The 12,474-nt window shown below is 49.8% G+C and overlaps 3 protein-coding genes across 3 annotated transcripts; 1 reads left to right on the plus strand and 2 right to left on the minus strand.

The window, feature by feature from the left end:
• Positions 1 to 25: 25 nt before the first annotated feature.
• J7337_002709 (uncharacterized protein) lies at positions 26 to 617 on the minus strand (the record flags this gene model as incomplete). Its single annotated transcript, XM_044820436.1, has 2 exons — positions 26 to 398; positions 460 to 617. The coding sequence occupies 2 exons, from the start codon at positions 615 to 617 to the stop codon at positions 26 to 28; spliced, it is 531 nt and encodes a 176-aa protein (XP_044684736.1).
• A 638-nt stretch (positions 618 to 1,255) lies between these two features.
• On the plus strand, positions 1,256 to 2,125 carry J7337_002710 (uncharacterized protein; the record flags this gene model as incomplete). Its single annotated transcript, XM_044820437.1, has 3 exons — positions 1,256 to 1,358; positions 1,519 to 1,857; positions 1,935 to 2,125. The coding sequence occupies 3 exons, from the start codon at positions 1,256 to 1,258 to the stop codon at positions 2,123 to 2,125; spliced, it is 633 nt and encodes a 210-aa protein (XP_044684737.1).
• Positions 2,126 to 3,188: 1,063 nt separating this feature from the next.
• Positions 3,189 to 5,243, minus strand: J7337_002711 (uncharacterized protein; the record flags this gene model as incomplete). The annotated part of the gene is made up of 1 exon (XM_044820438.1): positions 3,189 to 5,243. The coding sequence occupies one exon, from the start codon at positions 5,241 to 5,243 to the stop codon at positions 3,189 to 3,191; it is 2,055 nt and encodes a 684-aa protein (XP_044684738.1).
• Positions 5,244 to 12,474: the final 7,231 nt, after the last annotated feature.

Genomic DNA, 12,474 nt, shown 5'->3' on the forward strand with positions numbered 1-12,474 from the left:
TGGGCAGACAAGAAGAGCAAGGCTGTTACTCGCCGCTGATGGTCACGTCATCCCATAGTTGTCGCTTCGTCTTGCGAGGCTTCGGTGCTTCCTTGTTCGCTTCGCCGCAGGCGTTGAATGGCGAAGATGTAGGGGCCTGGCTGGACTGTGCACCGCTCTCGCTTTGGCCAGCCATGCTCTTCCCATCGTCCTCTGTCAATGTAGTATCTGCGATGCTGGGCGGGGGTGCAGATTCGGGGCCACCGTTCTTTATAGCCTTGGTGGCTTTCATCTGCTGGATCTCAAATGTGATCTGCTCCGTGTTCATGGCTTCGAGAATGGCAGTCGTGGCGGAGGGCAGGAGAGCCAGGACGGTGAATGTGCAGTCCTCCTGATTCTGTTCGAAGCGACGTCGCAGACTGTGTCATGAGCTGTCAGTATGTGTTTGCGTGTCACTTCTATCGGGCGGTTGATAGTTACTTCTCCTTGGCGATGCGGTCGCTGCTCATGCGCTCGCGGGCATCATTAAGCTTTGCGATGACATATTGCGTCGCGACGTAACCGGCACCGATGACGCCCACGCCGACAGCAATGGGCGTACGATTGTTGCGCAGCCAGCGCCGAGCAGATGTGAACATGATTTTAAGATAATGGGGAAATACGCGATAGGTGAAACGGTGATGATCAATTGTTCTCAAGTTGTAACTGTACGTAAGGTATACCGGTCGATTCACCGAGGCAAAGGGTACCACCGCGTGAGCATGTGGACGTTAAGAAGCCGTTGAGAGTTCGGGTTCGGCCTGGGAGCTTCTCGTTGGGGTAAGGTTGGAGTTAGGAGAGTTTTGGGAGAAAAAAAATGTTCAGGGTTGGATGCCAGTGCCAATGCCAACATGAGCCTGAGCCTCGGCCCTGAATATGGATCGAGGCTTTGATAGGTACGGAGTAGGTATACCTTTAGTTACCCCGTGGTTGGAGTCGGTAGACGTGGCCGAGGTGGAGGTGGAGTTTATGGTATGAAATGTGGCTGGTGAGATAAAGGATCTACCTACTAAGGTCCCTTACAGATTACTGTGAGCCGTATCTCCTGTGTGGCTGTGCTGAGGTTAGCTGGAGCACGGGGTAAGTGGGTAACGCCTAAACCGATCCCATGCCCATGCCCCTCCCTTTTATGGTTCTCTCTCAGTGACGTTGTTTCATTTACGTAGTACTTACTTATCTCCATACCTTCGTATCTACATATCTCAGCCTCCTTCTTCAACTCCCCGTCTCCTCAACCATGATCATAGCCCACAATCGACTCTACAACAGCACCGATAATATGGATCAACAAGAACCACCAGAGTTTATCCTCGACGTATTCGCCGACCCGCGCTCGGTTCGTGAGGTAGTCAAAGGCAAGTTTGGCTCTGCTTGCTTGTTCTCTTGATCTTCATCGTCATCCTACCCTGGACATCCACCCCGCTATACTGGTGACGACAAAGAAGCGGCCATGCTCTCGAAATCATCATGAATGCGCCTCATTGACATGCCTTCTCACAGGAATACTGCATACCATATTCTTCAACCGATTTTTCCCTTCCATCGTCCCAAAAACCCGCGAGGTCCTTGACACGACGCTTCCCTATGTTGACGACGACGAGCTTGAGACTATGATAGATCAACGCGTCGCGGCACTTGAGCGTCAGATCGATGTCCAGCGCTCATCGGGTGGTGCTAACAGCGCCAGCACCGGAAGTGGTAACGGTGGGCGTGGTCAGCTCGTTGTCCAGTTTTTCGAGAAACGTCGTCGCAAAGCTTGGCTGTCCCGTGGCGACGAAGAGGTCTGTTGGGAGTGTTGGACCATCAAAGTCACTGTCGCCGAGCCAAGAACGGAGAGTGGTATGGGCCTCCTTCTCGCTATAGGAAGAAAAAAAAAAACCCCAAAAAACCAAGGGAATTGCTAATACGTGGTTTAGAACGTGCTAAAGTTCGACGAGCAATGGAGCAGACCCTGTCAGCAACAGCGATGAAGATTGTCGCATTCGTCAATACACACAAAGATCACATACCGCCCATCACAACCCAGGGTACTAACCCATTCCCCTACAAGATCAACATTGACCAAAAAGAGGCGGCAGGTTGGGCAACACGGATGCGTATATACTAAATGGTGAGCTCCGAGGAGTTTCACACTCCAAGATCCTTTGCGGCTTGCGGCGCTTACGTTGCCTCGACCTTGCAGTACCTTTGTAGACACAATTTCCACTGGGACACGGTCAATGAGGGACTTGTTGAATAGGCTACAGAAGTCTGGGGCTGACCAGGCTTGGTGAATGATATAGGAGATCCATTCTCTGGGATGAATAGATCAAAGGCGTTAAAGGAGTCATGACTAATAACCAGTATACATAGGTCATTCATAATTGATACCCCTTCCCAACAACATGACGTACGACTCGTATGCCTGCCAGTGACACACGAGAGAAGTGCCTCCGCCAAAACGAAGCCCAGATCGGGTGTCTCAGCCACTTGTGCATTATCTGAACGAAACACGGGATAATGGCTGGTCGAGATGCCTGGAGAGACAAGATCTGATTCATCGGCAATAAGTCACAGCGAGGCACACAGTATTGACTTTGCATCAGTGTAGTAAATCTTAATAAGCACTGTCATTGAGGCCAAAGTGTAAATAATAGCTACCATACGTGGTCGCATGTCCAGACCGTTCCTCTCATTTCACTGCCCTTTCCTAATTCCTTCCATTCCCGAAAACCAAAGTAAGCAACCGCCCCAGACTGAGAACATGTAATATGCATGCAATACCATTCATCATTCCTCCCAGAGAACCATCCAAACTCCCGGCAGAGAACAGCATAGCATAAACAGGTAAAGGGAAACGCAACCAAAGGAAGAAAAAAAAAAACCATATCCCACAAAATTGCTATTCAGTATCCCAAGCCTTGTGAGCGAGTAGAACGCGTCCCAAAGTCATTATCGTCGTCAACTGCTAGCCGTGAAGCTATTCGAGCACTCGACTGATGCCGAGTCTCTCTGTTCTAGTCCATACCGGACACGACCCAACATATACAAGCCACAAGCAGGCCTTGTATATAGGTCAATTCTCGAAGGAATTGTTATACTTTATATTCTTTCGTCAAATCATGAATGTCATACACGTTTATGCTTGTTTCGTCATCTTGCCACGTTCGTTTTCGATGTTGTCTTGGTTTCTAAAATTGAGTCGTATAGCTTCGCGGTAACCCGGGCTTGTTGCTCCGTGGGGGATTTCTGCTGTTGTTCTGTGATGTGGATCCAATCTTGTCAAAACCCTTAAAAATGTCGAGCTCAGGCATATCTGTAATGTCGCCAGCGTTGGAGCGGGCAAAGTCCAGTTGGTCCATCATAGTCCCCTGAGTCCAATCACTGGGGTCCAAGGAAACGTTCAAGAAGTCGGCAAACTTTGTGGACTGATTTCGCAAAGGAGATTCTTGGAACATCTTGCTCGGGGAGCTCAGACCCTCGAAAACCTTGCTCGGGGTATCGAACTGCATAGACTGCTCAGGTGGTCGTAGGAGTGGAGCAGAGGCGATGGGTTTTCTGGCAGCGGAGTTGGTGATATCACCAAGAACTGATGCGGAAACTGTTCGATCTAGACGGGTACGCTTCGCGGGACGCTTCATAGGAGACCCAGCCTCAACTGAACTCATGACAGGGAAAGTACCGTCCTCAAGGCAACCCATACCAGTCAAGTCCTGATTCATAGAGAACTCTCCATCACTAAGGATACTCACACCGAAGTTGGACGGACAGAAGTCGTTGCCTAGGTAGAAAGCTGGGCTATAAGGAATGTTCTCAGCGTCGCCTTTCCTATCGGGTGACTGGAGCATGTTCCGGACCGCGTCGCGGTGAAGTCGAAGGTTGGTGTTTGGAGACGCCGATGGAGGTGGTCGAGCAGGAGGGTTAAGTTTGACCATAGGAGTAATGGGTGGCAGCATCTGCTTGTCGTACGCTGGTCGGAGAGGAGACGAAGAGACAGGTGGAATGGCGGAATAGAATCGTGTCTTGGTCGGGCTAAAAGGAGACGATTTCCGAATACGGGCGATCTCCTCCTCAGCACGGCCCCTCGACTTATTTCGAGGGCGGTCATCCTCCGATGCCAGCATGAACTTTTGGCTAGGCCTAATAGCGGATGACATCTCGAGAGAAGAATAGTAACCGCTGTCGTCCATGGATGTACCCTTCCGCTTGTGAGACCGTGAGACAGATGAAGCAATATTTCGGGAGACGGGAGGAGGCGTGTTACTTTGATGATCCACATGCCGAGAGACAGGCGGTGAGGAGTGTATGGCGGCAGGCACAGGCGAGTAGAGATATGAGTCGAGAGAGAGTTCTTGGTCGGCCTTGTCAGCAGCATCTTCGGGACCCAGGTTGTCAGAGACAGGAATGGTAGCGTCGGACGAGAGATCGACTGGCATTGACATGGTAGCCCGAGAGGTAGGAAGAGGTGGCAGAGCCGGCTGGCAGGTTGGAGCAGGGGGCGGTAGCGTAGGTTCCTGAGTCGGTGCCGAAGCCGGCCGGGAAGGCTCGAGTCGAGTCGATATGACATGAAGGTTCTCGGATGCGGAGGTGGACTTGCGAGTCGGCTTCTTGTTCAAATACTGTGCTTCGTGACCGGGCTTGATCACCCAATAGTGGCCTTTACCAGGGTCATCCTTAGGTCTCTCGATCTTCACAAAAGCCTTCTGGAGACTGAGGTTATGGCGAATGCTGTTTTGCCAGCCAGCATCAGTAGGGCTATAAAAGGAGTAGTTGTCGCTGATCCACTTGTAAATCTGAGCAAGTGTCAAGCGTCGGTTGGGGGATCGGAAGATGGCCATAGCAATCAGGTCGGCGTAGCTGAGGGCAGGTTTGTTGCCATCATCGATAATTGGAGGAAAACTGTCGTGGGGAGGAATAACGGTTGTCGCCTCTATCTCTGCCTCAGGCTTTGTCGCTGTCACTGGCACTGGCTCAGCCTTTGTCTTCTTGACAGGCCTGAGTTCCTTGATGGGAGCAGCCTCCATGAGAGCGCGCTTGCCGTTTGGCTTCTGATAGTAGTTGCTGACCGACGAATCTATCGCATGAGGTGCGGGGAAGAGCTGAGGGTGGACGTTCTCCTTTCCGTAATCCCAAGCCATGTCAAAACTTTGCTTTGGAGGCACGGTTTTGAAGTTCGATAGGTAAGGCTTCTTTTGCAACGAATCTGTGGTATGGCCTCGTTTTGATGGAGGCGCCATCGCGACCATGTTTAATTTGTTGCCGTGGGCCGAGGCCAATGGGATTTGCGAGGCGGAGGAAGGCCTTTGTTTGAAGGGCGAGTGCGCATTGTGAGAGGGAGTGGGCGGGTTGAAAACTACGTTTGAGGTTGAGCTGGTTAAGGGCCTTCGGGCTTGCTTTGGGGCGGAGGGCATAGGAGCGTGACTGGTCATTGGGGTGACATTCTCTGGCGTGTCGTCCTGGAATATTTGTAGCGGCCCAGTGGAGCTGGGAAAACGCGTGTGTTTGCCCATGTCGATCGAGTCACGAAGCTCGATATCGGGTCAATGGGACTGCGGTGCTGAGCAAAATGGTTGAACCAAACGCTGTACTTTAAATCAAGGTTTGTCAGTCGATGCCGGCGACGGAAAGTGGAAGAGATGACGGTAAGATAACGGGCGAAGGTGGGAGTTAAAGAGTGGACACCGGCAGAGCCTAATGGGACGAGTGTGCATGACGGACGGCAAGGAAGAGGGAGAGGGAAAGAAAAGGACGTCCTACTGACCTGGATGGAGCGTGTAGTTCAAGGAACGTAGTAATGAGCTGTGGGGCTGCTTTGACAGGGCTGTCGTGATTTGGTCGGAGCGTTCAATAGGACGAGCAGCCGGTATCTGGGGTTCGTTCGTTCACGGTCTCCGGGAGTTGCTCCGAATATAGAAACGACTTTGGTGCGCAGGAATGAAGATGACCAGGCCGCGTTGACGAAGAAATATCAGCGGATCAAAGCGGTTTAGAATATTGTCGCAAATGAGTCAAGACCTGCTCGGTTGGCAGACTGTCGAAGGGGGAAAGCTGATCATTAGAGAGCAAATCGTGAACCAGGATAGGTAGCGCCGATAATTAGCCAGGTGCAGATATGTAGAAGCGGTAAAGGCTAGTAGTAAAGGGCGAGTGCGTGAGTCGTCGCCGATTACTCTCTATAAAATGGACGACAGGCAAATGCCAATTAATTCTGACTGAGCCGGAATGGCGAAAAAAATCTCTAGAAGATGAGGAAGAGTAAAAAAGTAAGAGTAAGAGTGAGAGTGAGATTGAGAGTGAGAGTGAGAGTGCGAGCAAGAGAGGAGATGGAGGTTGATTGTTGAATGATGCAGCCAAGACGAGGTGCAAGGTGTGGTGCCCAAGATTAGTGCACTGCAACGCGCCCTGCAGTACAAGCGCAGGTGAATGTGGGCGAGAAGGGAACCTAAGAGACAGAGGGGGGAAAAAAAAATTAGGGCCCAGTTGGCAGCTGGCGTGCGGAGGCGTCTTGGGACCTGCTGGAGATGGGGACTAGGCTGTCTCTCAGTGGGCGCTGTACCGCGTATGGCTGTACCTGTGGCCGCCGTGTGTGAGGCCCGGTGGGGACCAGGCGCAGGGAGGATGGTGAGAACAGCGACAGGGATTGGATGGAGAGCGCCCGGGCTGACACAACACGACAGGAAGAGCGCGAGCGAGCGAGAAGGAAGAGAGAGAGCTAAAGAGGGGGGGAGGGGGGGGGGGGGGCTCTGCGTGAGCACTGTCTCTGCTCTGCCTTGGTATCAAGATTGGATGGGCGGATATTAATCGAAATCGATCAGTTCGGGCAGAGCGACACTGATGTCATATGGGCTTTAATTGAGTAGGGCCTGATTGAACTCGGACCTCTCTTGTTTCGCTCGCATAAAGTCGTAGTAAAGTATCACGGGGTGAGAAAAGAGGATGAGAACAGGAGGGGAAGAGAAGTGAGAGAAGAAGTCAAGATGCACAGCAGACCAGACCGGAGCACAGCACAGCAGCGCAATGCCGCGCAACGATTCGATTCGATAGGCAAGGTAAGGTAGGTTGCGTCGCGATAACCAAGTAAAAGCAAGGGTGTGTGTAAATCGAGGGCGTGCGTGTTTCGGGAATGGGCGATTGAGAGAGCTAAGAAAGATCCAACCGACCAAAGGGAGAACGTCAAGAAGGCAAGGTGAGCTAGCTGACGAACGAGGTGAGGTGTGGGCCGCTGCAAAACTAGGGGCGTGAGGATACAGGGATCTTAGGTAACCCTCCACTAGCGTCACCTTGACAAGGACGGACCGTGAAAGTCCCATTTTCATTCCCATTCCCATTTCAACAGCGGATGCATCATCAGGCACCCTCATCCTCGGCCTCGACGCGCGCGGGGATTGACGAGAAATGATTGGCCAGTCTGATTCTCTAACAGCCAAGAGATTGTCACGATTGCATTGCACTGGCCGAGTTGAATGCGGGGAGAATTGTATTGGGTGTTGGTTGTCGATAAAAGAGGCAGACGCCCTCCTTTCTCTACTGCCTCGAGTCAACTGAAAGTGCACAAGTCTAATTCATGATAAGACTTTCACTCGTCTCGAGGTGAGATGAGGTCGCGCAATAGGCTATGGATACGGATGGGAGGAGACCGAAATGAAGATATCTCCTCAGAACTCATGCGGCCACATTGCTTAACCAGGCTGTTGATCATGCTATTCAAGGCCTTGTGGTGTTTGAGCCTGGCACCACATAAGAAACGATAACCGGATGCTCTACAAAACTTGGTATGTACTAGGGACGCATGTAAGGCAGTGGAGACGGCGCCCAGCAGATCTCGATCTTGTTATCGGTGCCAGTCTTTGTACATGCTCCGTATTCACGGCCTAACGTGTAGTGCCTGTGCGTGCCTGTGCCTGTTGCGTTCCGTTTCTGCCGCATCAGAAAAGCGGTGCATCAAAGATTTTCAGATTTGGATGCGAAGCGAAGATGTCGTGCTCTGCCCGATGTGTCGTGCCGTGCTGTGCTGTTGGTAGTGGTGCTGTGTGGGATGCTTCCGGATCAGATGCTGGGATTGTGTTTGGTGCCGATCCTACCTTGGACTGAAAGTCTGTATGTCTTGTCAGATGAGTATGGGGGGGGATGGGACAGAAACGGACACAAGCATCGAGGGACTTTTAGTGATACAGCTCAAAGGCAGACAGACTCCGGGCATTACGATGCCTGCAGTGAGGCCAGTTTCGTATGGTGACTCATATAGATCTCATGAAATACATTTCTTCTTCTACTACAGTACTACTTCTTCTTCCTTGAAATACTTGACTGAATTCGACATCAATTTACAGCAGGCCAGTACCTAAGTAACCTAACTACCTATACTCCGTACCTTGTGGTACATCGAAGAAAAAGGAAAAAGGAAAAGCTCATCAGATAGACGAGACGCCATGCCACGCCATGCTATACCGTAACGAGAACAGCCAGCCAGCCACAGTTGGAAGTAGAAAAGGTCTAACGTTAGAGGTGCCGAGAGCTATTGAATTGACTACGCCTCTTTGCTCATCAGTGCCTCGTCTGTCTTTGTTCGAATTTTAACGGCGTTTGTCTTGTCTCCCCTCCTCCTCTTGCCACGATACCTGCATACCTAGACATGTACATATGTATAGTATGTAGGTATGCTTGTACTTTTAGTATGCATTTCCCCCCGAGATGATTAATTGATGGATGGATGACGCCCTCTCAAGCCCGCGGTTCCGAGCAGGGTTCTTTAGACGATGATTGGGCCTTGTCCTTGTGAAGGAAGCATAACTGGGTGGAATGCTTCACTTGGCAAAGTCAAGACTGTCAAGTCAGTCAAGTCTGGCCGAGTCACGTCAAAAGCCCAGCCACAGGCAACCGTTGAATAGGTCCCCATAGTAGAGTACGTACGAATAGGTAGGTAGCATATATAAAACGGCCGCTAACCAAGAATAAGCAAGGATGCAGCCAACTGAGAGAGAGTCGAGATCAGGGTCAGTGCGCACCGTCTTTGTTCGTTTTGACAAAAGAATAAAAAATGTGTGGGTGGATTGAAGCGAGGCACTACATACACGTACAGTAGATACCTAGCGAGTATAGATGCATGTGCGAATTGCCTCGTTCGAGTCGGTCAAGTTGTGTGAGAGTTGGTGGTTGTGGTGGTGAAGATGATGAGATAGCAAGCAAGTTTGGGCGCGCTTTTGGCCGACCAAGGCGCGTTTTGAATCAATGGCAATCTTTTGTTTGGATTGTACCTGTCGAGGGCCAATCAAATACTGTCAATCCCAAGGGTCTGCAGCAGAGGTTGCATCGAAGAGTCTCAGAATATCAATTGGATAACACTACTGTACCTTACTTACCTGACCTTTAGCTTTTGGGAAAGCAGCGGGATGAGGAGAAATACGAGACCCCCCGCATCTCAATACCTACCTAGGTACCTGTAAGTACCTAAGGTACCTTAACCTTGCAATCTACTACGTACATGCCTACAGCACCACTTCATCGTCATTCATTGTTCATGGTTGTCTGTCGTTCTCGGTCTTGAGTTATATACATATTGTAAATGGACCGACCACACATATTGGATCCTTGGATGATGGATATCCTTGGATGGTACGGTGGCTGACAATGAATGTCATTGGCGCTGATAATGGGGCGCAACAAAGAGGCTCTAACAGGATCACCCTTGCATGTGAAGCATCGTGATTTTCCTCGTGCCGCTTCTGATCAGTTCTTCCTCTATCCGATCTGTAGCATATCAGAGTTTGCATTGAATGAGACCAGAAAAGTGAAAGTAGCTTACGCCAGTACGGCACTTTAACTCTTTATACGTAGCTGGCTGAGAGCTGAAGGCTGAGCCTGTGAGTGCACTAGCAAACCACTGGAAGTTCATCATTGCCATGATGGCTCCAATGCTATCCGGGTTCTGGAACTTCTGGCATAGGGGCGTGCCCTTCCATTCATCAACGTAGGTACCTACTTAGGTAGAGTAGAGAGGTACTGGTAGATAACCTTCAAGGTTGATAAGAAGCCCCGAGATACACACTCTGTAGTCATGTCGATCAAGAACTAGCAGTGAGTCGTCTCACATGAATCAAATCAAGTAGGTACTAGGTAAGGTAGGCACTCGAAGTAAACAGAGGCTTAAAACACGCGATGCATAAATATTCCGTCACGCCTCAACGGCCCCGTCCTGCTAATACTGTCTGTGATGTCCCAAGTATCTAGGGAAGCATCTTTAGGTTTGGGCTGTTTTGATGGGTGGGCATTGTAGATCAAATTGGGCCCAAGACAATGATTGACATGCAATGCATGGCTGGCCACCGTGTATGTACATGTACTGTTGGAAAAGCCAGGGCCATTGAATAACGTGCCTCGTGCCTCGTGGCTCATGGCTTATTGCTCTGATAACAGCCTCAACCTCTGAACCAAGATTTATTACGGTGGATTGACTAACGTGCTCTTGATTAACTACATACTAGTGTGGTCAATCATCGGCTAGCAAGCAGATCCTTGCTCCATCATCAATAGTTTCAGCTGTCAATGGGTTTTCTTTTATGTACTTACTGTACGTACATTCGTACTTGCAGACTCCATCGGTCAAAATAGCGCAACGCAACGCAACGACAACCACATTCGCATTCACATTCGGCTCAACGGAGGGAAGAGAAAAGGCCAAAGATTGAGACCAGGACAGACCCAAGACCAAGACCGAATCTTGAGTATCCCGTATCATACCTACCTAGGTAGTTAGCGGGGTAATGAGTAAGTACCTAGGTAAGTGAGGCGTCATCATGATCACCTCAGTCAGGACTCAGGCTGTGCTGTGCTGTATCCGTACATACAAAAACAAAGCCACAATGTTGGATCTGCTTCCCCTCAACACTAAAGTTACTGGTAACTAGCACCACCAAAACTCAATTTTTCAAGCTTCGAGGTATGACGCGTCTTTTTCCCACACTCGTCACGCGTCTTGTCTCTTGCATTATTTACACATTGCCTCTTTAGGTAAACACCCAACAAACTCTACTACGACTTCAACCTCTCGATACCTCGGGGTCTTTTGCAGGAATGGATATGCAACCCAAAATGCGACCTTACCATCTGACTTGTCCTGACCTGACCTGACCTGACCTCAGCTAAGCCCGAGGTGTTGTAATGACAATCAATTAACTGATGCGATAATTTTGACCGCTTCTTCGTCCACCAATTATTAAATTCCACTACCTATGTACAACTTTACGGGTACCAGCTGATCTTATCCCCTGAGTGAAATATCTACAAGTAGCTATTTAGACGCAGGGACATCATGACCGCTGTCAAACAATCCATCCATCCATCCATTCATTCTTTAAAAAGAGACTGATCAGTCTCGTTTCGTGCCCCATCCTCAATTAAACTGATATCCACATGGAACACGCTCCACGAAGCCATTCGCTCAAGGGCAAACATCCCAGTAAGTTCTTGACAAGGCCCAGGCCCTTTTTTTCTCCGCAAATGGTTCTCAAGGGCTTTAATGGGCTCCCATATTGGGACGGGATGTGCTGTCCATGCCTTGTTAGTGAAGCCAAGTCAAGAAAAGAAAAGAAAAGGCCGTCGGCCGCATCGCATAAGAAATGCTAATTTTCCAAAAACCAGTTTCTTGAAGCGTTTCACACTTTGACAACTCATCTAGTCCCGGGCTAAGCAGGCATCTATCTATCTATCTGTTTGGTCTTGTTACAGTAGCCAGCCCTGTACCTGTTTGTCTTGACCTAGCCATACATACCTAGCCATTGGATGCCATGTAGGTAGGTAGATTGGTTGGTAGCAGAAGCTGATCTGAGCTTTCATCCGATCAGGCGCTCAGTTCACTGCTATCTTGCTTAATTCGTTGCTTTTTCTTTCTTTCGTTTCATTTCATCTCATTTCGTTTCATTTTATTCTATTCTCTTCTATTCTATTTTCCTTGTTATCGAGGCTCAAGCGGCCGAGGTTTTTCTCCATGACATGACCCACTCGCAAAGTCAACCCTGCCAGACTAAATACCTACCATCGAGTCCTGGCTTCAAACCATTGATCCCTGCATATATCGGACGCTCCGTGCCTATACTCCGCCATGTGCAAAGAAACCGGCACATACTATACGTCCGTACCTGGATTCTCCCTTGGAAGAAAGACTCAAGAATTAGTTTCTTTCGACCAGAGAGATGGGGCCGAGATACATACATATGCCGGGAGCTTGGTGCGTGGACACACCAAGTATGGTAGTCAGTCAGTTACTTAGTCATTCCGGGTTTCTGCAATCCCTGGCAGTCATCTCATGATCTCTATAGAGTAGTCTATGCCTTCACATATCTCGCCTTCCAAGGCATGCCGACTCGCAAGGAATGGAACAGTCTGCACATCACATCGCACGCTCTCGGCTCTCTGACACGCCGTAACTGACCCTGTCTGTACTCCGTACCTACAGTACCTAGTATACAGAGTACGGATACA

This window comes from Fusarium musae, chromosome 2 (genome assembly GCF_019915245.1).
Source record: "Fusarium musae strain F31 chromosome 2, whole genome shotgun sequence".
Classification (NCBI taxonomy): Eukaryota; Fungi; Ascomycota; class Sordariomycetes; order Hypocreales; family Nectriaceae; genus Fusarium; species Fusarium musae.